Source organism: Alnus glutinosa, chromosome 5 (assembly GCF_958979055.1).
Source record: "Alnus glutinosa chromosome 5, dhAlnGlut1.1, whole genome shotgun sequence".
NCBI classification, from domain to species: domain Eukaryota; kingdom Viridiplantae; phylum Streptophyta; class Magnoliopsida; order Fagales; family Betulaceae; genus Alnus; species Alnus glutinosa.
In genome coordinates this window covers 3904530-3930945 of record NC_084890.1, presented here as the reverse complement: position 1 = coordinate 3930945, position 26416 = coordinate 3904530, and the positions used below count along the sequence as shown (strand labels likewise).

General features: G+C 36.1%; 3 protein-coding genes and 2 pseudogenes across 3 annotated transcripts; all 5 read right to left on the bottom strand.

Annotated features, from left to right (window-relative positions):
• Window positions 1-9473: 9473 nt before the first annotated feature.
• LOC133868063 (PR5-like receptor kinase) lies at window positions 9474-10820 on the bottom strand. Its single transcript, XM_062304866.1, has 2 exons — window positions 10790-10820; window positions 9474-10680 (listed from the first exon to the last, which is right to left on the bottom strand). The coding sequence occupies exon 2, from the start codon at window positions 10541-10543 to the stop codon at window positions 9530-9532; it is 1014 nt and encodes a 337-aa protein (XP_062160850.1). The 5' UTR covers window positions 10544-10680; window positions 10790-10820; the 3' UTR covers window positions 9474-9529.
• A 408-nt stretch (window positions 10821-11228) lies between these two features.
• LOC133868274 (cysteine-rich receptor-like protein kinase 25) lies at window positions 11229-12518 on the bottom strand. The gene is made up of 2 exons (XM_062305086.1): window positions 11499-12518; window positions 11229-11307 (listed from the first exon to the last, which is right to left on the bottom strand). The coding sequence occupies exons 1-2, from the start codon at window positions 12335-12337 to the stop codon at window positions 11229-11231; spliced, it is 918 nt and encodes a 305-aa protein (XP_062161070.1). The 5' UTR covers window positions 12338-12518.
• A 915-nt stretch (window positions 12519-13433) lies between these two features.
• On the bottom strand, window positions 13434-16204 carry LOC133868273 (cysteine-rich receptor-like protein kinase 10; annotated as a pseudogene).
• Window positions 16205-17428: 1224 nt separating this feature from the next.
• On the bottom strand, window positions 17429-20406 carry LOC133868272 (cysteine-rich receptor-like protein kinase 25; annotated as a pseudogene).
• Window positions 20407-22329: 1923 nt separating this feature from the next.
• Window positions 22330-26097, bottom strand: LOC133868064 (cysteine-rich receptor-like protein kinase 10). Its single transcript, XM_062304867.1, has 7 exons — window positions 25202-26097; window positions 24205-24342; window positions 23987-24108; window positions 23691-23901; window positions 23268-23505; window positions 22913-23063; window positions 22330-22810 (listed from the first exon to the last, which is right to left on the bottom strand). The coding sequence occupies exons 1-7, from the start codon at window positions 26046-26048 to the stop codon at window positions 22475-22477; spliced, it is 2043 nt and encodes a 680-aa protein (XP_062160851.1). The 5' UTR covers window positions 26049-26097; the 3' UTR covers window positions 22330-22474.
• Window positions 26098-26416: the final 319 nt, after the last annotated feature.

Sequence of the window (26416 nt, the reverse complement as noted above, 5' to 3'; positions counted from 1 at the left end):
AGCACCAGATTTGACTTACCAGAATTGGGATTTATGGCGATGGTGGCGTATCATATATGGCTTCGGCGGAATAGCTATATATTTGAAAGGAAAATTGAGCCCCCCAATTGTCTACTGAAATGTGTGAGTGAAGTTGTGGAGGAATATCATCTTGCAAATACTCTGAGAGCTTTTTTGGTAACTCATTCACAAAATTTTCATTTTCATTTTACTTCTCCCAAAAATATCAAATCAAAAACATTCTTACTTTTTTACACTTTTTACATCACATCAATAATTTTATTATTATTATTCAACCAAAAAAACCCACTACAAAACAAAACTTTTTCACTTTTCTATAAAACATTCTCATATTTTATTTCACATCAATCATTTCTTATTACTATTCAAATAAATATTTCAATTCACAATCACTTACCAAACAAGCTCTCAGGCACCGGGTATTCCTACTCTGGTTCATGGTTTTCAGGCAGCATCATGGTGCGCTCCATCTCGTGGTTGGATTAAGGTGAATTGGGATGCTGGTTTAGATCGGCATCAAGATTTGATGGGGGTGGGACTTATTGCCCGTGATGAGGAGGGATGTGTCAAGGCGACTATGTGCTATCTTCAAAAATATGTTCTAGATCCAACTGAAGCAGATGCGTTTGGTGCAAGACTGGGGGCTGAATTTGCTCGTTTTATGGGTTTCTCTTCCATTGCTTTGGAGGGTGATTCGCAGAAGGTAGTCCGGAGGATGCGTCGAGAAGATGGTGGCTGTTGTTCTTTTGGCAGCTTCATTGTTGATGCCAAGGAGATTCTTAAGTATGTTCATGCTTGGGATATTTGTTATGTACCGAGAGGGAGGAATGGAGCGGCCCATCATCTTGCGAATCTAGCTTGTTCTAAGCGGTTGAACAAGATTTGGGTCGATTCATGTCCTTCATGTCTTGAGGGAATTGTAAATGCTGATCTTCAGTTATCTATCTAATATTATCACAAGTTCCTTTCCAAAAAAAAAAAAAAAAAAAAAAAAAAAAAAAAAGCCTCCAATCTATATAAATTAAAGAAGGATCCCGTTTTATTAAAATCATATTATTTATTGATTAACATTTGACCCCGCATATCTTTAAACTAAACTTTAATCAATGTATTTAATTATTTATTTAATTATGACATACTATAATAATTATCCATCATAACTCTATTGTATTTTATTTTCATAACATGATTATGATTATCTAGAATATAATTACTAATCTCATCCATTTAATAAACATAATTTATTGAATTGCTAAATTCTCTATTTATTTTTTTGGTCTTCACAATTTGGTTGGTTTATTTTTGCTTCTGGCGGTGAGATTTAGAGGGGTTTGAGTAAATGGTAAGAAAATCAACCAGGGGTAAAAGGCGGGGGAGAGGTAATCTGACTGTAGTAATTGGTAAGAGTATCCCTGTAAATAGTCTAGTACCGGAAATCTCTGTAGATCAAGGTGTATTTGCTAATGATACCCTTGATCAAGGTTCTGGTCAAGAAGGGGGTTGTATTGTTGATATTCTCCATTCTATTTCTAATCATTCGGAGGCAGGGTCTCAAGCAATTGATGATCATATTGTTCGTGATGATCACATTACTGATAATGGTCTTATTCATGAATTAATCATTCGTGACGAAGATTTTGATTGTCACAATGAGGATTCAAATGATGATAGTATTGTCATAGGGAATTATAAAGAAGATAATGTTATATTTTACTTAAAATATAACAAAATAGTTTGTGTGCATCTAGATCTCTCTGATCTCTTACTCCTTCTCAAAGAGTCGTGTACGAGGACAGATCGTGTGAGTCAATATCGATGAATTGTACGTGTGATATATAAAACAACCAAGCTCATGGAAAATGAATTGGGGCATATTTTCCCCATTATTTTTCTTTCTTGTCTTTGGTTCATGACAAGTTAATTAAAGAACGGTCGAATGGCACGTAGTGTTTGCTTTTCATGACAAATAAAAGAGATACCTCATTTTTAAGATACCCTTGCTACTGACATTGTCGATGCTTCATTGGCAAACAATGGCATTGACTAATTGCTTGTAGATTGAGCTGACTCCTGCTCCTTTATGGCATGTTTGGCTCTGTTTCTCTGTGACAGAAAAACATTGGCTTTTGAGGTGATGATAGAGTAATAGTGTCACTGTTGAGCATGAGATTTATTGATGCCATTGTGGGTCTATCGGCTGGATTTTCTTGAACACATAGCAAGCCAATATGGATACAGCGGATGACTTCATTTGTTGAGTAAGAATCTCTCAGACTCGGATCCAACAACTTCAAGGATGTTCCACTGCTCCAATGTTTCCAAACCTGGATCGATTGGTCAATATTCTTTTAGTGTCACCCTTCTATACGTTTCACTTGGAGGTGATGTTACAAAAGAAAAGGAAGGTAAATTACACTCTGGAACTATTATCTAGGTTGTATTATATGTACTTTTAAACTATTTGTGTCAGATTAGATGTTAGTTGGAGTAATTCTTGAATTAACTCTGTGTCATTCTTGTGTCCTTCTAAAAATGATGTAGCTTTTAAAATCAACACTTGATCAAAATTTAATAGTGATCAATCACAAGTTTAATGGTGATTTTAAAAGCCACATCATTCTTCAAAGGACACGAGAGTGACAAGAGAGTGACAAAAAAGTGACTTCTAGCTATACTCTGATAGTTCGGATGGAAAACGTCACACGTGACTAGCATTCACACATGCAAAAGTTGTTTTTGCGTTACTATTGTACACATGTTTTGTCTTATAACGGTGATTTTTTTTTTTTTTTTTTTTTTTTTTTTTTTTTTTTGTTTTTTTAAAAAAAAAAAATAACGAAAGTAAAGGAGTAGTTGTGCAGCCACTCATAGCACCATCAAAACAAATGGGGGTTGTTGGACGACTACCTATATGTTGAGATGCGGGTGGCTAAGCGGCAAGTTTTTAGTAAAGAGGGTAGCAGTAGCATCACAAAGATATCGTAAACATTATAAATATCCCAGGGGGTGTTACAAATACTATGTGTTTCTATACAAAATAATAGGAAATTAGTCATCCAAAAATGTGCTAGACACAAACAGTTTCCATCCAAAATAACAGTCAAATTTGGCACAGAACGTAACTCAAACTATTTTGGTAGTTGTAAGTCCTATTTGTAGTTAGTTGTATTTTAGAGGTGTAATTGAAAATGATGTTCTAGTTTGAAGAGATATACTATAATACCCAAAAAAAAAAAAAAAAAAAAAAAATCATAATATGTACGTTTTTCATACTCACATGGGTCAACAAGTCTGTAGCAGTGTCTGATTAAGAGAAAGATGAGATGTTGTTGCCACTTAAAATCTCTAGTATTAAGACACTAAAACTATATACATCGGACTTTACAGAGAACTGGCCATGTATTGCATATTCTGGAGAAATGTAACCACTGCAACCCAACATTATCAATTGATCAACGACGTCACTAAACAACTATGAAACCTTAGAATTATATCTATCAATGACAAGATGTTAATTTCTTCAGGTTAGAATGACATTTATTTTTCCTTCTTTTCCTAGGATTAGATTTTTAGTATGAACAAATTAGTAAAATCATTAATCATGAATAACATTTTTCTTAGATTTTAATCACATATATATAGATATTATATAGTCAACACTTACTACATCCCAACAATTATACTAGTATTTCCTTCGGTTTGATCAACTCTAAAAATCTTTGCCACACCAAAATTTAAAATTTTTGGATTCATGTTCTCGTCTAAAAGTATGTTGCTAGCTTTTAGATCATGATGTATAACTCTAAGCTGTGAATCTTCATGGAGATAAAGGATTCATCAAGCAATTCCTTCAATAATCTTGTGTCGTTTTGACCAGTCTAATAGTCGTTGCTTCTTAAAGTCTACACATTCATCAAAATCCAATATCCACTTAGAATAAATTAATCAGAATTAGTTGGTTGAAGAGAAGAGATGATAAAAGTTGACTAAAAATTGAGCTGTAAATAGGATCCAAGCATTTCATATGATAAACAATGACATGGACATATGCTTAGAAAGGACGGACCAAATAGAAGATAGTTAAGGCTTATGTTGGGCACAAATTCATAGACAAGTATCTTTTCCTTTGCTTCCAAACAAAATCCCAAAAACCTCACGAGATTTCGATGTTGAAGCTTGGCTGCCGAAATAACCTCATTCTTAAATTCCATTGAGTCTGAAACTTGTATTGAATTCATTGAGAGCCTCTTCACAGCTATTTTTTGTCTGTTGGGTAACATACCCTAAAAAGATATTTCAACCCGGAGTTAGAACAGTTTACTTTATATATAAATTCGAAGCTTCTAAATTTTGAATTTTTGAGATTTTGCATGCATTAAATTCATTATACTTACACGGGTACTATTCTCTTGAAAAAATAATAATAAAGGAAAAAATGCAAAAACCAATCCATGTGATTGCATCGATTTGCAATTAGCTATTTAGGGTTTTCAAAGTGGCTTAAAAGTTAAATTGTGATAAGCAAAAATAATAAATCGCTCCTGGCCTACCTCAAACTTCGGTTTGAAATTTTAACTTAAACTGTCAGAGTGATACGATAACACTAATAATAATATAACATGTGTCCAATATAATACAAAATATAAAAAGAAAAAAAAAATATAAATATGAAAAAAGAAATTTAAGATGTGATTGGGATAGTTCGGCCACCCCATTTGGCCAATATAGGGGTGGTCTGACCGTGCACTTGAATTTATTTTTTAAAACAATTAATTAATTAATTTTTTTATTTATTTTATTTATTATTTTTCATTATTTTTAGTTTTTTTTTCAAATTTATAAAGATATTTTTGTTTTATTGACGACTTTTAAAACAATTTTTGTTTTTTGGTTAGCCATGAGGGGATATTGACATTCTTTTGGTAGTTTGAGGGTGACGTACATTGACAATTAAATGGTAGTTAGAAGGGGGTATGTATACTTTTTCCTATTTTTGGTGTTGAATGGTAGTTTTGGGGGACACATATCACATTATTGGTGTTGATGTAGCACTGTGATAGTTTCCGTCAAATATTTCAAACCAAAGTTTGGGTTAGAGAATGATTTGTCAATTTTACTTATCATAAGGAGTTTTAAGCCACTATTTAAACTCTAGAATCGGTGCAAGCACACCTACTGATTTTTTATGAAAAACAAAAGAGAAAAAGAAAGAAAGAAAAAAAACAATAAATACTAATTCCATACCTGATAAACCTCACCAAATCCACCTCCACCCAGCTTGTTGTCATATGAGAATTTGTGTGTGGCAGCTTCTATCGTAGCCAAATCAAATTTCAAGGATTTTATGGTTGTAATTGTGCTGGCTGCCATGCATAGGAATGGTATAAACGTAAGGAGTACACCACAAGAACAATTTGCAGGCATGAGAAAACTAAAACCTTACTGTAAAAACCCCAAACTTTCTTCTCTTTGTATTTTTCTTTCTTTTTTATTTTTTTATTTTTTTTTTATTTTTTATTTTCTATTTTATTTTTTATCTTTTATTAATGAAATCAAACTCCCCCAAAAAAACTCTAAACTTTCTTCTCATATTTTTATTCATGAATTGATTGCTAATTAAAGATAACAAGGGCTACATTTGAGATTAAGAGAAATGGAGGGACAACATTGCAATTGTCATAAAGTTTTTGTTTATTTTAGAAAAAGAAGAAGGGGGACGCAGCACTGTTTAGTGAAAACCCCTATGTATTGCTGGCAAGGCCAGCAAAGAATGAAAGAGAGGGAGGGAGAAAGAGATGGAGAGGGAGAGAGAGAGAGAGGCGGGGGTGAGCTGTTGTTGCCCCTCTCCCTCACCGTTGCCGCCGAAGAGGAGCGAGAGTTGAACTTTCCTTGGCCAAATCTCGCAAAATTGTTTGGATCTTTGCCCGATTCAATCCAACTCCTTGGTCCGCCTTCTCTAGCCTTGAAACCGTCGTCTTTCGACCCAAAAACCGCCAAAAACTTAAATTTCCGACCAAACCAGTGGCGACCCGTGATCCAACAAGATCCAAATTGCATGTTTTTCTTCAATTGATTATATGGAGGTACAAAAAACTGATCTAGTCTTTCATTTTGTGGTGTCAATTTAAGGAAATATGTATTAGTTTGTTGTGAAATTTGGAAGTCTTTGAACTTAGTTTTCTAAAAGGTCAAATGTTAGGCTTTTTATGATTCGGTTTTCATTTATTGGAGTTGATGGTTCGTTTATGTTAATAGGTGTCAGAATCATGTATTGGATCATCCACATTGTATTGGGTTATGATAAATTTGAGAAATTTTAATATCAGGGTTGTTTATGCATGAAAAGTAAGGATTTCGGCTCTTGGAGTTAATTGTTTCAAATTGATAGTTCCATTGTGTTATTAGAGGAGTAAATTGCTTGCTTGAATATTTAATTTAGGTTGGATATGATAAATTTGATAAAAATGGGAAACTAGGGTTTTGGATTAAGGTGAAGTTAAGGTTCGAAGAGATGTCAAATATCCAAATCGATAGTTTGAAAATGAAATTGGGTGTTAAGGACGTTAATGGAGAGACTGGTTAAGGTTAGAAGGCTAAAATGTTTGGCTATGGAGGAAGACCAGTCAAGAGAGACAAGTCTTGAAACTGGAGTGATGGACGGTGGGCACAGTTGTGTTACTCAATGGCAGGAATTCAGGCGAAATTCAAGTAACGCGCGTTTTCCAAGATACGCGTGTAGGAGCGGAAGAATTGAGAAGCCAGCTGTCTTCAACTATCTTTAATTTCTGCGTTTAATGTGTTATGGGATTGCGTTTTGTATTCCCTTTATTTTCTGTGTTTTATTTGTTGTTGTTTGCGTTTTGGCTGTAGTAGATTAGCTGATCCACCTGAATGGCCGTTGCAACGGAATAGGCTCTATAATATTCTTTGCAATCGGTAGGGAGAAAGTAGCTAAGAATATTTGTGGAATTGGTTGTAATCTTGGAGATTGAGCATCTCAAATTGTTCATATCTTTTCAATATAACTTTACTCAGTATATTTCCATAAACATCAAAAACATTCCATCTATAATTTCTAAACATTCATTCATCCATCATCATACAAACCAAAAATATACACAAAACCAAGAAAAAATACCTTACATTGGGATTCGTAATTCAAAAAAAGACCATGAGAATACGCCAAGGCCTGAAGTTGATGTTTTATGATGTTGGCAATGATGAATAAGTTTATTGATTGTAACCTATATGCAGAAATATTGCCATGATTGATCCTGAATTAAGTTAAAAGTGAATTTTATTACTTTGTTATGTTTATAGTTGAAAAGCATATTTGGTTACCTGATATGATATTTTGTTGTTCATGTAAGTACTGTATTTTTTTACTTCATGTTTTATTTCCTGCTTCTAAGTTGTTATAATGAATTGTTTTTGGAGATGATAGAAAAAATAGGTTGTTTCACTCAATCTCACTGCTAGATTAACTTTTTCCTCCTAGCTGAGATGGACACGTGTCGATTTCCTACTTGGTATGACGTGGCAAACTAACAGACTCTGTTAACTTAGTGGACGAAAAACGGGTTTAAGGAGTGATTCGTAATTATAGTTTACCACAAAGACCCTTCATGAACTTTTTATACCACATGGAGTGATTCGTAATTTAGGCCAACCCTGAAGATCCTTTTGTCTTTTATTTTTTAATTAACCCTTTTAATAACAAATGCACCAAAAAACCTTATGAATCAAATTTCTTTTGTTGATGATAGTTTCCGTATGGTGACATGTTGGTCGTTGATTGGGTCTTCGCTAGAGAACGCTACGTTATGCAAGACAGCAAAGGCTTGCCGGGGGTTGGTTGGTGGCACCTCCTCCGATAGTTAAGTCAGTGAGAGTTTTTGAGGAAGAGCATAATTGCTATTAAAGAAGTTAAGGTGTTACCAAATTTATTGCTGCTATTTATATCACCCTCGTTTGCTCGAATTTGCACATATGAGCTTTCACCATCTTTAGATTGATGTCCACTTGGTGTGGATGAATAGTGACTGAAAATGACATAATTGACGGCCATTTATGACGTTTTGACCGTTTGGCATAATGAGTCGGCCTGAGGAGCGGCGTGTGATGCTGGTGTCCATCTTGCCTTCTGACTCAATTTGACCATCTAATCTTTTGTCTAATAAATGCCTAAAGATCCTAATAAATGTGGGAAGCTTTCATCTCGGGCTCTTCGTCAGTTGTTCATGAAGCGCGCGCTTTACGTAATTTGGTGCCGAGGTGTCCTCGACACAACTATGAGATTCTGGTCATCCGAACAAGAACCTCATCGTTCAAAGAAGCCTTCACCAGCCGAACATGGATTCACTACCCGAGGAAGACTTGTCAAATTGATTGGGCCAACCTATTGGGCCTGGTTGAGATGGACCACTCGAAGACCCATTTTCGAGTTGGGGTCGAATAATTACCCAACAATCCAACATCTTTGATCACTACTTGAAGGAGTTCATGGAACGACTACATCAGTCAAGCCTTCAGCAAATTAACGTGATCAAGAACATACTTATGAATCAGTTGCAAGTCAGATTCAATTCCACCAAGAACACGTCCTCATGATGATCATGATCAAGGGTTAATTCTCACTTATAAAGGTGAAATTTCAATGGTGGGATGGAGGAGACGCAACTGGTTTGATACATATACATCAAGAGCAGAAAAATTGTTCCACTATCATCGGGGACACCCGAATCTTCAAAAGTCGAGATTGATGCAACTAATCTTGATGCAGATGCAACAATTGTTTAGGTATGTTCACTACACATACTTTAACCAATTATTCCAACCCTCAAACTATGCGGCAAATTCACCATATCCAAATGCAGTGACACAGGAAAAAAAAAATGGTCCCACATTTTTTGTACAGGTGAACGATCGCAAGAAAAAAACAATTACAATCAATCTCTAAATATTCATAAGTTAAGACTGGAATACAATAGTCCAACCTTATGTCACTATGTAAGCCTAGAGGAATGTCTTTCACCACATCGTATAAGATATATATGGTGTAGCATTTTTCAAGGGAACTTTCTCTCCGTTATTAAATTCATCTTTTTGTCTAATTTCATAAAAAAATCTATCTATTTCTGCGGAATTTATAAATAATATATTACAATTATATTATTTTTCCAAAAAAAAAAAAAATAATGGATGACTTGGCTACTCCCCAACATGGGGTGGGGTCATCCCCAACTGCAGCCACCACCACAAACAAAGGGGGCGGAGTTAACCTTGTAATTAGCTAGCCACTCTACTCTTCCTTCCATAACTGAACACAAAATTGAAATTTTCTCTCCAAGTTCCGAGCGATTTGTCTCGATGTAAAATTGTATATATACAACATTGTGTGAGCAAGCAAAACACAGCAACAAGATCATCTATTCTTCTTTGAATTTTAGATACAATTGGACAGATTTGAAATGTTGGATTTTTACGACTATCAAGTCACGAAAGAATCTTAAGGTGACCTGGTAGGTGAATCCAAGAAAGGCTTTGGTGGAAATGGTAAGGCTTGAAGGGATCCTTCTAACATCTCTATTGCCTTACCAATTGATGGCCGATTTGAAGGATTGGTCTGAATGCACCACAAACTAACTATTATCATCTTTTTTGTTGTCTCATCTTCTGCCACTTCTATTATATTCTCAAAAGTATTAGAATTTTTGCCCTGTTCAAGTTTCGTATAAATCCAATGTGGAAAATATGTCTCTCTGGTATGAGAGAGTTCACCATCAAAATTTTCCCTTCCTTTAACCATTTCAAGAACCAACATTCCGTAACTGTAAACGTCAGACTTGTGAGAGACTCCACCAAAGCTTCGACTAAATACTTCTGGTGCAATAAATCCTGCAGTCCCTCTCATGCCCGTCATTGACACAATACTCTCTTTTGTTTTGCATAATTTAGCAAGGCCAAAATCAGAGATTTTTGGGCACAAATCCTCATCCAAAAGTATATTATGTGGTTTTATGTCAAAATGTAAGATCCTTGTGTTACATCCACGGTGCAAGTATTCTAGTCCTCGAGCAATGCCAACCGCAATTTGGAACATAGTCTTGCTGTCTAAGTAACAATTTGTAATTGGAGATCCTTTATCATATATGAACTTATCAAGAGATCCATTTGGCATGAATTCATAGATTAGAGCTCTTTTAGTCCTCTCGTAGCAAAAACCTAAAAGAGTGACTATATTAACATGGGATGTTCCACTAATGCTAGCCACTTCGTTGATAAATTCTTCTCCATTACCTTTGGATGCGCTTAGGATTTTTACTGCCACCATACGCCCATCAGGTAGCTTCCCTTTGTATACAACACCATATCCTCCTTGTCCAACTTTTTCTTTCAATGAGTTGGTCAATTTCTTCACATCTGAATAAGTATATCGCTTTGGGGCCATTGATCCATACTTCTTTATGATTTCCTCAGTTTTAAAGCGATCATTCTTTGCATCTCTTTTCCAGCAGACCATTAAATTACTTGTAAAGTATCCTCTCTTAATCCTTTGAGATTCCTTGGCAAGTCTTTTTTTCTTCCGCTGTCTGATCGAAAAGATCACCAAACAACCTAGAAAAATGGCAACAATGCCCGCACGTACTATGGCAATGCCTGAAGACGGAAACAAGAGTTGGATAAATTATCTCCTCTCTAATAATACCCAACTCAATGAAAAGATGCACAACGGTTGTAACTTGTAACTTCATATATAACACATTACCTAGTGCAAGGGTTAGAGTAATACTCTTAGACTTGCCTGTGACAGTCAAAAGATGGAGAAATGTCAGTCAAATGAGGACGAAAGATATTTTATACAGGAACATCTTTATAGATACTAATTACAATAATTTTTATTGACTAGTTGGAAATATTGATTAATTAGTCGTGACAAAATCTTAAATCTATTGGCCAGAATAGTAACCTATCTTCTTCTTTTTTCTCTTTTTCTTTTTAAATTTTTTTTTTTTAAAAGAAGTACTTTTAGCTCAACCTATCTTCTTAAGTTCTAAAAGTACTTTTTTTTTTTTCTTTTTTAAAGAAAAAAAAAAAGTTGAGCTAAAAGTAGCCATAAAAAGACCAACCACAAATCTTTCTTTTTTCTTTTCTTTCTTTCTTTCTTCTTCTTTTTTTTTTTTTTTTTTTTTTTATTATTATTATTATTAAGGGAACCAACCACACATCTTAGAGTCGAGCAATGTTTTCTTCAATATCTTAGAAGTTTGGGATGATACGAAGTAACTTAATCAAATTTGAATGAGGGAAATCATCAAAATAAGTTTACGTTCGCCGTTTCTTTTCCCTCAAAACACAGTCACCAGTTAGCAATTTTGCCTTTTGTAGTGAAATGTAAATTAATATTGCTGGAACAGATTGATTCTCCCCCCCCCCCCCCCCCCCCAAAAAAAAAAAAAAAGAAAGAGAAAAGAAACAAGGAAAAAAAAAAATCACCAGGCCTAGGAGGTGGAAGAACAGGTGCTGGATTTGGCGTTGACGCCGATTTGTTTACCGGCAGGTAAAACGGGTCCACAGAATACGCAACAACGCAACTCGGAAACAAAACTACGCCGCTTTCCTTTCCACCACAGCAACCCGGAAGATTCGTCATCGCTATCCGAAGACACCTATTGCAATCGGAACCCGACAGGTCTGGCGTGCACTGCACAAAGGTGTACAGCGTTTGTGACGCTGTGAATTTCGCTTCTTTCATCCCAAACTTCTTGGCTCCAAACCCAACATTTGAAACGCGGCTTGCCAAATCATTCATTGTTGCCATCACTAGCTCGTCAAACCGGTTAGGCTCCGGAACTCTCTGTTGGGTAGAAAAAGAATAGGTAGGGTCGGGGACCATGGTGGAGAAGATATACCGGTTAGAGTAGCGTAACATGCACACATCGTACCAAGTCACTGCCATTTTCTCCTCGGGGCAGCTGTCGACAACCTCTTTGGTTGCCACGGAAACACAGTCTCGGCAGGCTTCGGCAGGGATGTCGCCGCGGCAAAGGAATAGGCCGTAAACCGTGTCAACGGAGTTTCCGGCTGAGGCGTTGTAGAATTCCAGGTTGCTAGTGGCGTTGGAGGAGAGGTAAGCGAGGAGGTGCTTGAGGTTGGCATGGTAGGTGCTGTTGGCTGTGAAAGTGGTTGTGTTTGGGCAGGCAGTGTTGAGGTGGGTAGCAGCAGCTTCAGTTCTGGTTTGGCTAAGAAAGGCGATCAGCAAGGAGAGGACAAAAAGGGTCGTCATGCAGAGGTTGAAGCTGATCAGCAAGCCCATGATCGTGAGCAAGGCGGCTCCGGGATTGAGAAGATATGGTGGCCGGTGGAGCTAGAATCGAAGCTAGTAATGAAGCAAGTCAACTTAGTCAAGTCCCCCGAGCTCGCGGTAACGCAGATCTCGATCAGTCAAAGTTGGGAACGTACCTCAGCAGTAGAACTGTGGAAGTAGGAAATTTCATATTTTGATTTTTGGAAAAGGACGCCAATTATATTTAGACATTTTTCAACAAAATAAAACGCGTCACTCCTCAAATTTTTGTCGGAAAATTTGATTCCTTTAATTGACTCCTCCGTATAGACTCAGGCGAGTGGCCTCAAAAGAGCCTTGCCCGAACTACATTGGCCCACGCGGAAGGGCCTCATCATGCAGAGGCCCATGGTCGTGACCAACCTCTTGCTCTTGGCGGTTCTGGAATTGAGAAGATATGATGGAATCAATTTTCTAAGAATATTTTAGACTAGTCAATTTTCTATGACGATAGTAATGAAGCAAAGTCAAGTCAACGAGGAAATTCGTATGTAAACGCACTTAATTCTCACTATGAGTATTGAGTATAGACTGGGCAAGTGGCCCCTTTGGTCCACGCGGATTGGCTTGACCAGGCGCGCATCCCCAACTTTCCCATATTTTCTATCCCCATTTTCTCCTCGGGGTTTATTTATTTACTTATTTATTTATTTTTCCTTTTTTCCTAGAATGCATATCCATATAAGCGTTGTTCTAATTGAGCCGATCGATTGCTACTGGGGAGATGTTTAATTTGTTTTTAGCTTGGGTATTGTTTGAGTATCTCCATCATTGCTATTCAAGCTACAATTTTGTTGTTGCTTCCACATTAAGAAGTCCCTCGCTAATCTATGTTTGAAGCAACGGTTATAAAGATGAAAGAATGTACATCTCTTTATAATCATCTTAATGACTTTAATAAAATTATTTTCAATTTGAAAAATATTGATATTAAAGTTGATGATGAGGATAAGTCATTATTTTATTGTGCTCACTATTGAATTTCTTTGATAATTTTGTTATTAAATATTATACAGTAGAGATATCATCTTCTTAACTAACGTTTAGTGTGATACCAAACTCATAATTACCCAATAAAAATACTAATGATGGTCTTAAGTAAGTAGGGTTCAGAAATCTCAATTAATCTTAAATAATGGTCATATGCAACTTGCTAACTCTTGTGAAGCACTTCCCACTCACACTACCGAGGGTATACTTGAGTAATTGATGCTTCATCGACAGATCAGAGCAGCGATTTGGTTCTACTAGATTGATCTGAGCCTGACTCCCTTAATTGCATGTTTTGCTCTGCTCCACTACTAAAGAAATATGCTGGTTGTTGAGGTGACGGTAGAGTAACCGAGTAACTGTTTAGCATGAGAATTATGGATGCTATTGTTGGCCTCTCAATTGGATCATCATGTACACATAGTAATCCAATATGGAGACATTTGATGACTTCATTTCTCGAGTAAGAGTTTCCCAATGATGGATCCAACAAATCCAAGGGTGTTCCATCCCTCCAAAGTCTCCATGCCTGCATCAAATGGTTAAATAATATGGTTTGTATCAACATATATAGGAAAACAAAATTAGAATTTTTGGTTCATACTACTCACATAGCTCAAAAGGTGTCTAGTAGTGCCATCTGATTGATTGAAAGAACTTATCTTCTTTCCACTTATAATCTCAAGAATTAGGACACCAAAACTATATACATCCGATTTTACCGAGAAATGTCCATGCATAGCATACTCTGGAGACATGTAACCACTACAAAACCAACATTAATAATAGTCAGCTACAAGACATGCATGCTCACTTGTGTTACATAAACAATGTAGTGCACATGATATGTATCTCAAACTTGTAAGCGAACTTCTATGGTATATTAGAATACCCTTGCTTACTATTTTTCTCCCTTAAAATATAGTAGTTAATTTGTTAATTAGCATGATATAATGAATTCACAAATCTTGATTTTAGATTATTATTAGGAAAAACTTAACTTATCACCCATGATCTTTCATCAATTTTGCAATCATACGCTTAAACTTTAAAAAGTGTTAATTTAGTGTATTCATCTTTAATTTTTTCATTTTCAACCATCCATTTGGATTTTCCGTTAACGGATGGGGTGTCAAAATTTTCAAATTACCATATTTTTTTAGGAAAAGAAAAAAGAGAAAAAATTGCAAAAATTTAGGTATTGGTCAAGATTTAACAGAATTTGCAAAAATACCCACGCCGGAATCTTAAAAAAAAAAAAAAAAAAAAAAAAAAAAAAAACAGTGATATTTTGAAAATTTTGATAAGATTAACAGAAAATCCTAATGAATGATTGAAATTGAAAGATAAATACACTAAATTAACACTTTTTAAAATTTAAGGATATGATTACAAAAGTAATAAAATATTAGGAATGGTAAGTGAAGATTTTCCTTATTATTATTATTATTAATTTAGATTACGGAAATAGGCAAGCTTTCAAGAATACTTACAATGTGCCGGCAATCCTACGAGTGTTTCCTTGAGTTTGATCAATTCCAAAAATCTTTGCCATGCCAAAGTCTGAAACTTTTGGATTCATATCCCCATCCAATAAAACATTACTGGCTTTAAGATCACGATGTATAATTCTAAGGCGAGAATCTTCGTGAAGATAAAGAATCCCTCGAGCAATCCCTTCAATGATTTTATAACGTGTTGACCAATCCAGTTGTCTTTGTCTTTCAATGTCTATATATTCACCAAAATGAAGAATTCGGGTTAGAATAATGAAATAAAGTCATGTATATATACCAAATTGATTCAATTTTTTAATAGTCGTTGATCGCACGAATTGTAAACTGAGCCCTTCTTGAAAGAATTAATTTGTTTCCTACTTAAAATGAAATCTCAGATGACAAACCATATAGAAAGTAGTCGAGACTTTTGTTCTGCACAAATTCATAAACAAGTATCTTTTCCTCTCTTTTTAAGCAAAATCCCAATAGCCTTGCAAGATTTCTGTGTTCAAGTTTTGCAACCACTATAACCTCATTTTCAAATTCTCCTACTCCTTGTCCAGAACTTTTTGATAACCTCTTTACAGCTATTTCTTGTCCATTAGAAAGTATTCCCTGAGAATGCAAATTAAGTTGTTAGAACAATTTACTAGGTACTTACAATTCCTATAATGCCAGCAACAAAAGCTTAAGCATTGCCAGAGTTTGCATTGCTAGATACGCTATACTCAAATGAGTATTTTATGGTTTGAATTGTTTGTTAATATATATATTTTTTACTTGAAAACAAAATCGTAAACAATATTGCCTAATAATTTACCTTGTAAACCGCACCAAATCCGCCTTCACCTAGCTTGTTATCATTTGAGAAGTTGTTGGTGGCAGCTTCAATTGTAGCAAAATTAAATTGCAATGACTCTACAGTACTTGTAATACCATTAGCCGCTGCACAACAAAACAGTAAATGTAAGCAACACCACAAGTGTAACTTAGGAAATATATAGGAATGCATATAAAACGACATCGTTTATTCTTTACCACCACCTTCCTGTATGGCATTGTACTTCTTTCTCGCGGCAAAGGAATAGGCCGTAAACCGTGTCAACAGAGTTTCCGGCTGAGGCGTTGTAGAATTCCAGGTTGCTGGTGGCGTTGGAGGAGAGGTAGCGAGGAGGTGCTTGAGGTTGGCTTGGTAGGTGCTGTTGGCTGTGAAAGTGGTTGTGTTTGGGCAGGCAGTGTTGAGGCGAGTTGCAGCAGCTTCAGTTCTGGTTTGGCTAAGAAAGGCGATCAGCAAGGAGAGGACAAAAAGGGTCGTCACGCAGAGGTTGAAGTTGATCAGCAAGCCCATGATCGTGAGCAAGGCGGCTCCGGGATTGAGAAGATATGGTGGCCGGTGGAGTTAGACTCGAAGCTAGTGATGAAGCAAGTCAACTTAGTCAAGCCACCGAACTCGCGGTAACGCAGATCTCAGTCAAAGTTGGGAACGTACCTCAACAGTAGAACTGTGGAAGTAGGAAATTTCATATTTTGATTTTTGGAAAAGACGCCAATTTTGACATTTTTCAACAAAATAAAACGCGTCACTCAAATTTTTGCCCGAAAATTTGATTCCTTGAATTGACTCCTTCCGAATAGACTCAGGCGAGTGGCCTCAAAAGAGCCGTGCCCGAACCACATTGGCCCACGCGGAAGGGCCTCATCTGGCAGCCCCAATTTTCCAGATTTTTTTTTTTATTTTATTTTTAATAAATATATATATCTTCTCACTCTCACAAACCATGCCCGTCCTCCTCAGGTGTATTTTTTTTCTTTCGTTTTTTTTTTTTCTTCCTAGTATCCAAATCTCCTTAAGGGTTGGGGATTATGATTGACAATTTTTGATACCATGTGAAAATTCTAATACGAATTCAGTACAAAATTAAAAAGTTAAAATTGAAAGGTCTAATCCGTATAATTAAATAAATCGAGATTATAATTAACCTATATAATCTTATACCTATATCTCGACACAATCCGAACACGACGTAGGACATTAAAGCTAACAATTTTTTACACGAACCCAATACAAAATTAATAGATAAGAGTTGAAGAGTATCCGGTTTAATTTAATAGGTTGAATCAGAGTAAACTTACATATTCTTTTACCCCACATCTTACTGAGGAGATGTTTGTTTTTTGCTTGGGCATTGTTTGAGTATCTCCTTATACAAAATCCATCCATGTAGTATGTCAATTAATATAATTGAACCTGGACCCATTTTAGTTAGGACACAAGTTCCTTGTGTTCTGTTATGCGACTCTTATCACAATTTCAACGGGTCTAGTTCCAAGCCAAACTCCTAAACACCTGCTGGAACCTAGCCAATACGTAGAAAAGAACTAATTCATTTAGTGAGAACAAACTTAGACGCCCATGATAAAATGAACTACATTGAAAAAGTTTAGACAAATTAAAGTCAAAAGTCATTATGAGGGCTGTTTGCTATCCCTGATCTTGGGTCTCATAGTAAGTTCGTGAGTGTACCGGGCCTCTATATATGTATATGAATGAGTATAATAAATAGGTGTAAGGAGTAACGTTAGAGATAAATTATCTGAACATGCATATTCAGGCCTAAGAGACAGAAGAAAAACAGGGGAAAGGAGAAAAACAGGGGCTAGGGAGGGTTGAAGAAAAAGAGGTGCAATTGAATGGATTGTAGATTGAGGAGGTTCCAATAACATATACTGGATAACACATTGTTCAAGTATACTACCGAGGGTGTGTAATTGATGCTTCGGGCAATGGCTCTGAATTGCTTGTAGATTGATCTGCCTCCAGCCCACTTGTTGGTGCATTTGACTCTGTTCTACTATGAAGGAAAAACCCTGGCCGTTGAGGCGATGATAGAGTAACAGAGTAACTGCTTAGCATGACAACTATTGACGCCATTGTTGGTCTTTCTGCTGGATTTTCCTGAACACACAGTAAGCCAATATGGATGCATCTGTCAACTTCATTTCTTGAATAAGAATCTCTCAAACTCGGGTCCAACAACTCCAAGGATGTTCCACGCCTCCAATGTCTCCAAGCCTGCATCAATTGTTCAAATATTCTTATAGCCTCTCCCTCAGTGGTGATGATGCAGGCATTACAAAAGAAACAAAAGCTTGCAGTATTTGTTGGGTACTCACCTGGCTCAAGAGGTTGTCAATAGTTTCTGACGTACAGAAAGAATCGTTCTTCTTGCCACTTAAAATCTCTAGTATTAAGACACCAAAACTATGCACATCGGACTTCACACAAAATTGCCCGTGTATTACATATTCTGGAGACATATAACCACTGCAAATCAATTCAATGATGTCACTAAAAAGAATATGAAACCTTTAAAATGTATGTAGTAATGATTAAGAACTTTTCTTTTTAAAATATTCGTAATTAACTTACTATGTCCCAACAATTCTATTGGTGTTTGCTTGAGTTTGATCAACTCCAAAAATCCTTGCCATTCCAAAATCAGAAAATTTTTGGATTCATGCTCTCATCTAATAGAATGTTGCTGGCTTTAAGATCACGATGTATAATTCTAAGCCGAGAATCTTCATGAAGATAAAGGATCCCTCGAGCAATTCCTCTAATAATATTGTATCGTCTTGACCAATCCAATAGTATTTGCTTCTCTAGATCTGCAAACGAAATTAAATATTTAAATATACGAATCAAAGTAAAATACATATTTAACTACTGCATTCATTTCAATAGCACATGCATATACTCTGTCTCTTGCAAAAATGAGCCCTTCCTTAATGAACTTGATCCTAGGAGATATGATAAGACTCAACAAAAACAAAAATTGAAATGTAATCTCAATCCACGCATTTGCAAGACAAACACGGGAATTGGGGATATGACTAAAAATTAGGACAAACCAAATAGAAAATAGTCAAGGCTTTTGTTGGGGACAAACTCGTAGATAAGTATCTTTTCCTCTCCTTCTAAGCAAAATCCCAAGAGTCTCACAAGATTTCGGTGTTGAAGCTTTGCTATCAAGACAACCTCATTCTTAAATTCTTCTGCACCTTGTCCAGAGTTTCTTGAGGGTCTTTTCACAGCTATTTCTTGTCTATTGGGAAGTATACCCTGAGAATTAGTTTGACCAGCAGTTAATACAATTTACTTTATAAAATTTATGAATTCCCAACAAAAAAACAATAAAGAATAACAATCAAAGAAGAAGAGTAGCCATTCCATACCTTGTAAACCTCACCAAATCCACCACTTCCCACCTTGTTATCTTCTGAGAACTGGTTTGTAGCAGCTTTGACTGTAGCCAAATCAAATTGCAAGGACTCTATACTTGTAATTTCATTGGCTGCTATGCACACAAATAGGGCAAACGTTGTTTGAAAATTTGGAGTGTGGAAGCATATAAAAAAGAAGAAATACGATCTTTGTTAAAATATCAAAAACTATGAATTACAAATATATATTTTACCATTTTCATCCAGTAGAGAATTTAACTTCTTTCTTGCTCTCCTTCGTAGTAAGTAGTAGCTCATAGCAAATAGCACCAGAGAGACAGCAATTAAAGCAACGATGGCTACAATTCCTAGCAATGGGATTAGGCTTTTTCCTACATAAACAATAAATTGTTTCATGAGCATGCATGCTAAGCAGTATAATTGTTGAAAATTATGTTTGAAACATAGTAAAAACAGCGTGTAGCAAGTTTTCACTTTACCTTTTGGTTTCGTGCCTTGATCACCTGGAGCTGGAGGAGGAAAAAGCACCGGTGTCGGAGCCAGTTCCCCGACGGCTTGTTTCTGATAAAACTGGTATATTTCGTACCTGAGGTTACAACTAGGATCCATAAATGTGCCTCCAAGCTGTCCGCCACAACACACCGCCAGGTTTGCTACGAGTGCCTGAAGACAACTATTGCAACCAGACCTGGAAAGGTCAGGAATGCACTGGACAAGGCTGTATATCGTTTGCGATTCATTGAAAATGGCTTCTTTCGTAGCAAACTTTTTAGCACCGGACGGAGCATTTGCGGCGCGAGCAACCAGCTCATTCATTGTGGTTGCCACCAGCTGCTGGAAGCTATCTGGGTCTGTTGCATTATACCCGTCCCCCATAGAAAATCTATGCGCTTCGTCCATGGTGCAGAAGAACGAGGGCCCGTTGGAGTAGCGTAACATGCATTTTTCGTACCATGTCACGGCCGCTTGTTCGGAGGGGCAGTACTGCTGAACAACCTCTTTGGTTGCGGTTGCCACGCAGTCTTGACAGTCATAGGTGGCGATGTCACCACGGCAGAGGAAGAGGCCGTAAATTGAGGTCTCGGGGTTTTGGCCGGCGTTGGTGTTGTAGAACCCACTTTCACTCGTGGCGTTGGAGGAAAGGGAAGAGAGCAGCTGGTTGAGGTTACTCCGGTAGGTGCTGTTGGGGGTGGAAGTGATTTGGTTGAAACACTTGTGCACGCGGTCAGCTGCTTCACCGGTGAAGCTAAGCAAGCAGAGCAAGGAAAGGAGCAGAGGGACGATGGAGACATTGAAAGAAGGCATGGCCAATATTCTCTTGTGATCAATATCTTGCTCTCGCTCAGGATCATTAATACTTGGGAGTTGTAATTAATCTGTCTCTTAGATTTAGAAACTATTACAAATCAACTATTATATTATAGCTAATCAAATGGCATCTACATGACTTCTACTATAATATTAGCATAATTTTTAAATAAAATAATTTGGATGGGTGGAAAGTTTTTGTAATTTCGAATGATTTAATTAGAAATTAATCTCGACTGTAACAGAAGTCAAGCCAGTGCGGATTTGCCTACCCTAGAAAAGTATAGGGAGATGATCCCAGTTGCAGAAGAGAGCAAAGGGATTGAGGTCCCCTGCAATAATGGATTTGGACGGTGTATAATTGGCTGAAACTGTACGTAACTATCCAAATATTTAATATCAACGACTCATGACATACTTAAAAAAGAAAAAGAAAAAAGACAACTCATGACTGTCCACTCAGGAGAGGAATCAAAATATTTTGTGAGGGTCCGAACGCAGGTGTAAAAACGTGTTTATGTAAAATAAAAGCAGACAATTCCTTTCCTAGATGCTCAGTTTATAAGATCATAATTTATATATATATATATATATATATATATATATATATATATATATATATATATATATATATATATATATATATATATATATATATATATATATATAAATATATATATATAACCTGGGATTTTCTTAAGTTCGTGTTTATTTAGAATTATGTACTTGATTTCATTATTTTATTTGCAAGGTAAGCTTATGGGTTTTACTGTTCATGTCCCACCTTCACACCAAAAGGTGAACCCACCGAGCACCAAGTCACCTAATGCCGCCCAACAAAACAAGACAGTTTCATAGTTTTAACCTCTTTTTTTTTTTTTTTTTTTGGAGGATTAATAGCAGTTTCAACTTCAACTTTTACCTCAGAGCATTTGTATATATTAAACACACACACAAAAAAAAAAAAAAAAAAAGTACACTAATTAACAGATCCCAGGTTATATATCCTTATTATTTTCTTATTAAATAATTTTTTTCTTTAATTCAATTTAAAGAATTAAATCACTTTTTATTTTCTTATTAAAATGCATTTCACAATAACTTCTCTTATCATTTTTCTATACCATTTGAATGTTTTTTAAATTAAATAATTAGAGAAAAAAAAAATCATTTAAATATTGTTTGAAATAAATGCTAGATAAATAAAAGATAAAAGAAATTTTTTTTATATTAAATAATGTTAAATGAAGTACTTTTGCTTCCCTATATTAGGGGTATAACTTTTGATTCTTTGGTTATTTCCTTAATTTAATGAAAGTAAAAAAGAAAAGAAAAAGAAGAGTGAAGATTTAGAAAACTGCTATTAGTCCTCTAAAATGTTATTATAGAATAAAATTAACATAAATAAATAATATTATCATATTAACAGAGAAAAAAGCTATACGATAATCATGCGTCAACGGTCAAGTGAAAGAAGTATGAGGTTGAATGTCATGAGCGAGACACTGAGCCGTGTGATATGACACGAAGTGTAAGATTAACTTTCATCTTATATCTATACTTCAACATAACCCAAATTCAACACGTGACATTTAGGACTGAAAATTTTTCACAGGATTTGTGAACCGATATGAACGTAACACAAAATTAATGAGTTAAGGTTGAGTAGTTTGACTCGTTTAATTAAACAGGTTAGGGTTAAAGTTGACCAATATAATTTTATATCCATATTTCAACACGACTCGCACTGACATGCAAACATAAATTATTATTCCTACATTTTATTAGTAAAATAATTGTAATAAATACGGTAATGAACTCGCAAGTGAGGAAGACATTGTTAAACATCTACCGATAAGTGAAAAACAATAAAACATGAAAAGATACCATAATTGTGAAACATAATTCGATGCAAACCCATTAGCATCATGGTCTCATTTCAAGAACTCTTTGAAGAATAAATTTTCCTGAAAATTATACATATTGGATATGCAAGCTTATTATCGTGTATGAACTCTGAATTCTTAAACAATACTCGATCATATATATACAACTCAGTACGGTTCTATCGAGGGTATACTTCAGTAATCGATGCTTCATTGACAGACCATGGCGTTGATTTGCTTGTAGATTGATGTGAGGAGGCCCACTCCTTCGATGGCATGCTTTGCTCTGTTCGAGTACTAAGGAAAGATGCTGGTTGTTGAGGTGATGCCAATGTAACTGAGTAGCTGTTAAGCATGACAACTATGGATGCCATGGTGGGTCTGTCGGCTGGATTGTCCTGTACAGACAGTAAGCCAATATGGAGACATCTGGTGACTTCATTTCTTGAGTAAGAATCTTCCAAATTTGGATCCAACCATTCCATGGATGTTCCATCCCTCCAGTGTTTCCAAGCCTGCAACAATTGGTCAAGTAATGTAACAGTGTTACGCATACGGATGTTATGATGTTTGAATTAACATATATAGAAAAACAACATTTGGTTCATACTACTCACATAGCTCAGAAGGTCTCCATCCTCGTCTGATTGATAAAAAGAACTGATCTTTTTGCCCGTTATAATCTCAAGAACAAGAACACCAAAACTATACACATCAGATTTTACAGAAAATTGTCCATGCATAGCATATTCTGGAGCCATATAACCACTGCAAATCGGCATCATTGATACAATGATGTTAGTTAATTATAAGACAATGTAATTCACATAACATATTTAACAACATTAAATATAAACTATAATTATAAATAATAAACTGAATTCGATCACTAGTAGTACTCTAGAATCCAAGCTATTTTATTTATTTATTTATTTATTTTTGTGCAAAAATTGGCAAACATTAAGAACTTACAATGTGCCGACAATCCTACTGGCATTTCCTTGAGTTTGATCAACTCCAAAAATCTTTGCTATCCCAAAATCTGAAATTTTTGGATTTATATCTTTATCTAACAAAATGTTACTTGCTTTAAGATCACGATGTATGATTCTAAGCTGAGAATCTTCGTGAAGATAAAGAATCCCTCGAGCAATTCCTCTAATAGTTTTGTAACGTCTTGACCAATCCAATTGTCCTTTTCTTGCGGGATCTATACATGCATCAAAATTTAATATTCGTATTAGAATAATCAACTAAAGTCTCATATATATATATATATTCAATTAGCTAAGGGAAAAACAAATAAAGTCAAGAGAATAATACAGAAAGGTAATTTAACTCTTGTAAGGTTAAGAACATACAAGAAAATTAAATGTATATTTATAAGAAACAAACCATATAGAAAGTAGTCAAGGCTTTTGTTGGGTATAAATTCATAGACAAGTATCTTTTCTTCTCCTGCCAAGCAAAATCCCAATAATCTTACAAGATTTCTGTGTTGAAGCTTGGCTACCAATTCTACCTCATTTTTAAACTCTCCAGTCCCTTGTCTAGAACTCTTCGATAGTCTCTTTACAGCTATTTCATGTCCATCAAGAATGGTACCCTGAAAATGCAAACATGATCAAAATCTTCAACACTGTCGACAGATTTTGCATGCACTAATTGCATAATAAAAATCCTCTAATTACCTTGTAAACCACACCAAATCCGCCTTTACCAAGCTTATTATCATCTGAAAACATGTTGGTGGCAGTTTCAATTGTAGCAAGATTAAATTGCAAGGACTCTACAGTTGTGATATCATTATCAGCTGCACAACAAAACAGTAAGTGTAAGTAGCTAAAAGTATATATAACATTTGGAAATGAATATTAGAATGCACAAAATCAAATTAATTATTGTTTACCATTTTCTTCCCGTACAGCATTGTACTTTTTTCTTGCTCTCCTACTAAGGAAGTAGTATCCCATCACGAATAGAACAACAGTGACAGAAATCGGAACGACAATGGCAATAATTGTCAGCGGTGAGATTTGATCTTTTCCTGCATAAACAATATTCACTTGCATTCATAAGCTAAAGGTTACCAGAATGGTTTATAATTAGAGTTGCTTTCTAAAGATAACAACCATTGTTGAATAGAATATATACGTCTATACGGTAGACAGTCTTGATTAATTAGGTGTGAGAGACAACCTTTAAACTATTGGGCAGAACACTATCTCCTATATTCTAAAGATTAATTTAAAAGTAATAAATAAACCAACATATTTAGAAGTTTAACTTAATGTCAAGTCCAACATGTCTTGTCGCTTATGAGTAATCAAATAAGTCACGTGTACCTCTTGGTGGAGGGTGACATGGCACATTAATGTATTGGGTCAAAATATTTGACGGAAGTTGGGTCAGGACTCGAATATATTTGCAAATAGAGATCGAGACTAATTAGTTTTGCATTTTTCTATTCAATAAAATTCAAGAGCAGCCATACTTTCATCAACCAAAATCTTAAAGAGAGAGAAGAAAAGAAAAAACACAAAAGAAGTCCCCAAATTTAATAAAAAGCGAGGAGATCGAGAAAGCAGTAAAATTACATCAACTTCTTTGAATCCAGTATTTACCCCGGGTTGTAATTGGTGCACAATCTTGCACAATAAGGTTACATAATACATGCATAATACAAAATATATGAGATAGAGCCCATATGATATTCGTTGCAGATAACATACACAAGACAAGCCATATAGGGTGGTATTCATGAGGTGAATATGTGTTTAGCACACATATCCCATACCAAATATTTTGTATCGTGCATATGTGCTGTGCAATCTTGATGGATAAGAGGCTTTTCCCATCTACACCCAACCCAAAAAGAAAAAAGAAACGAAAAGGGAAAAACTTACCTTTGGGTGTTGTTACTGATCCAGGAGGTGGAGGTACAGGCGCTACCACCGATCCCGGAGGTGGAGGAAAAGTTGCTACTGACAGGTAAAACGGGTAAACTTCATACCGAACGGCACAACTAGGAAACAGAACTCTGGCCCATTGCTTTCCCCCACAACAACCCGGCAGATTTGCTATCGCTATCTGGAGGCAGCTATTGCAATCGGAACCCGACAGGTCCACCGTGCATTGGGCAAGGGTGTACAGCGTTTGCAACGCTGTGAAATTGGCTTCTTTCGTCCCAAACTTCTTGGCCCCAGACCCAACATTTGAAACCCCACTTGCCAAGACGTTCATCGTTGTCCTCACCAGCAGGTCAAACCGGTTTTGCTCCGATATATTCTGTGTGTTCGACAGGATAACGTTAGGGTCGGTGACCATTTGGGAGAAGATATACTGATTTGAGTAGCGTAACATGCACTCGTCGTACCAAGCGACGGCCACTTTCTCATTGGGGCAGCGATCGACCACGTCTTTGGTTGCGTCGGCAGCGCAGTCTCGGCAAGCGTCGGCCGAGAGATCACCCCGGCAGAGGAAGAGGCCGTAGACCGTGTCGACTGAGTTCCCGGCCGACGCGGTGGTGTTGTAGAACCCCGTGCTGCTTGTGGCGTTGGAGGTGAGGGAAGTAAGGAGGCTATTGAGGTTGGATTGGTAGGTGCTGTTGGCCGTGAAAGTGGTTGTGTTTGGGCAGACATGGTAGAGGTAAGTTGCAGCAGCTTCAGTTCCGGTTTGGCTAAGGAAGCTAATTAGGAAGGGGAGGAGCAAAAGGGTGGTCGTCGCGCAGAGGTTGAAGCTAGGCAAGCCCATTGTTATCGACGGACCACTTGCTTTTGGCCTTTGCAGGTATGCGATTGAAAATTTGATCAGCATCAATGGCTTTTTCTTGGGGTGAGGGCCGTTGAATTAAGTCACTGCTCTAGTAAATAAGACTGGGGCCCCGAACGTGAAGGGATGATTCACGAGCGTTAGTCAAAAAAGAAGGTCAAAGCTACTGTAAATTATATGCGATAAAATAAAAGGATAATTGTACTATTTTTCTTTTGAATTAGCCTAAACTACAAATTATTTTTGGTGGTATAAAAAATTTATAGAAAGTTTATGTAGTAAACTATAATTACAAATAAATTTATTTTTTATTTATCAAATTAACAGATTTTATTAGTTTGTCACGTCAT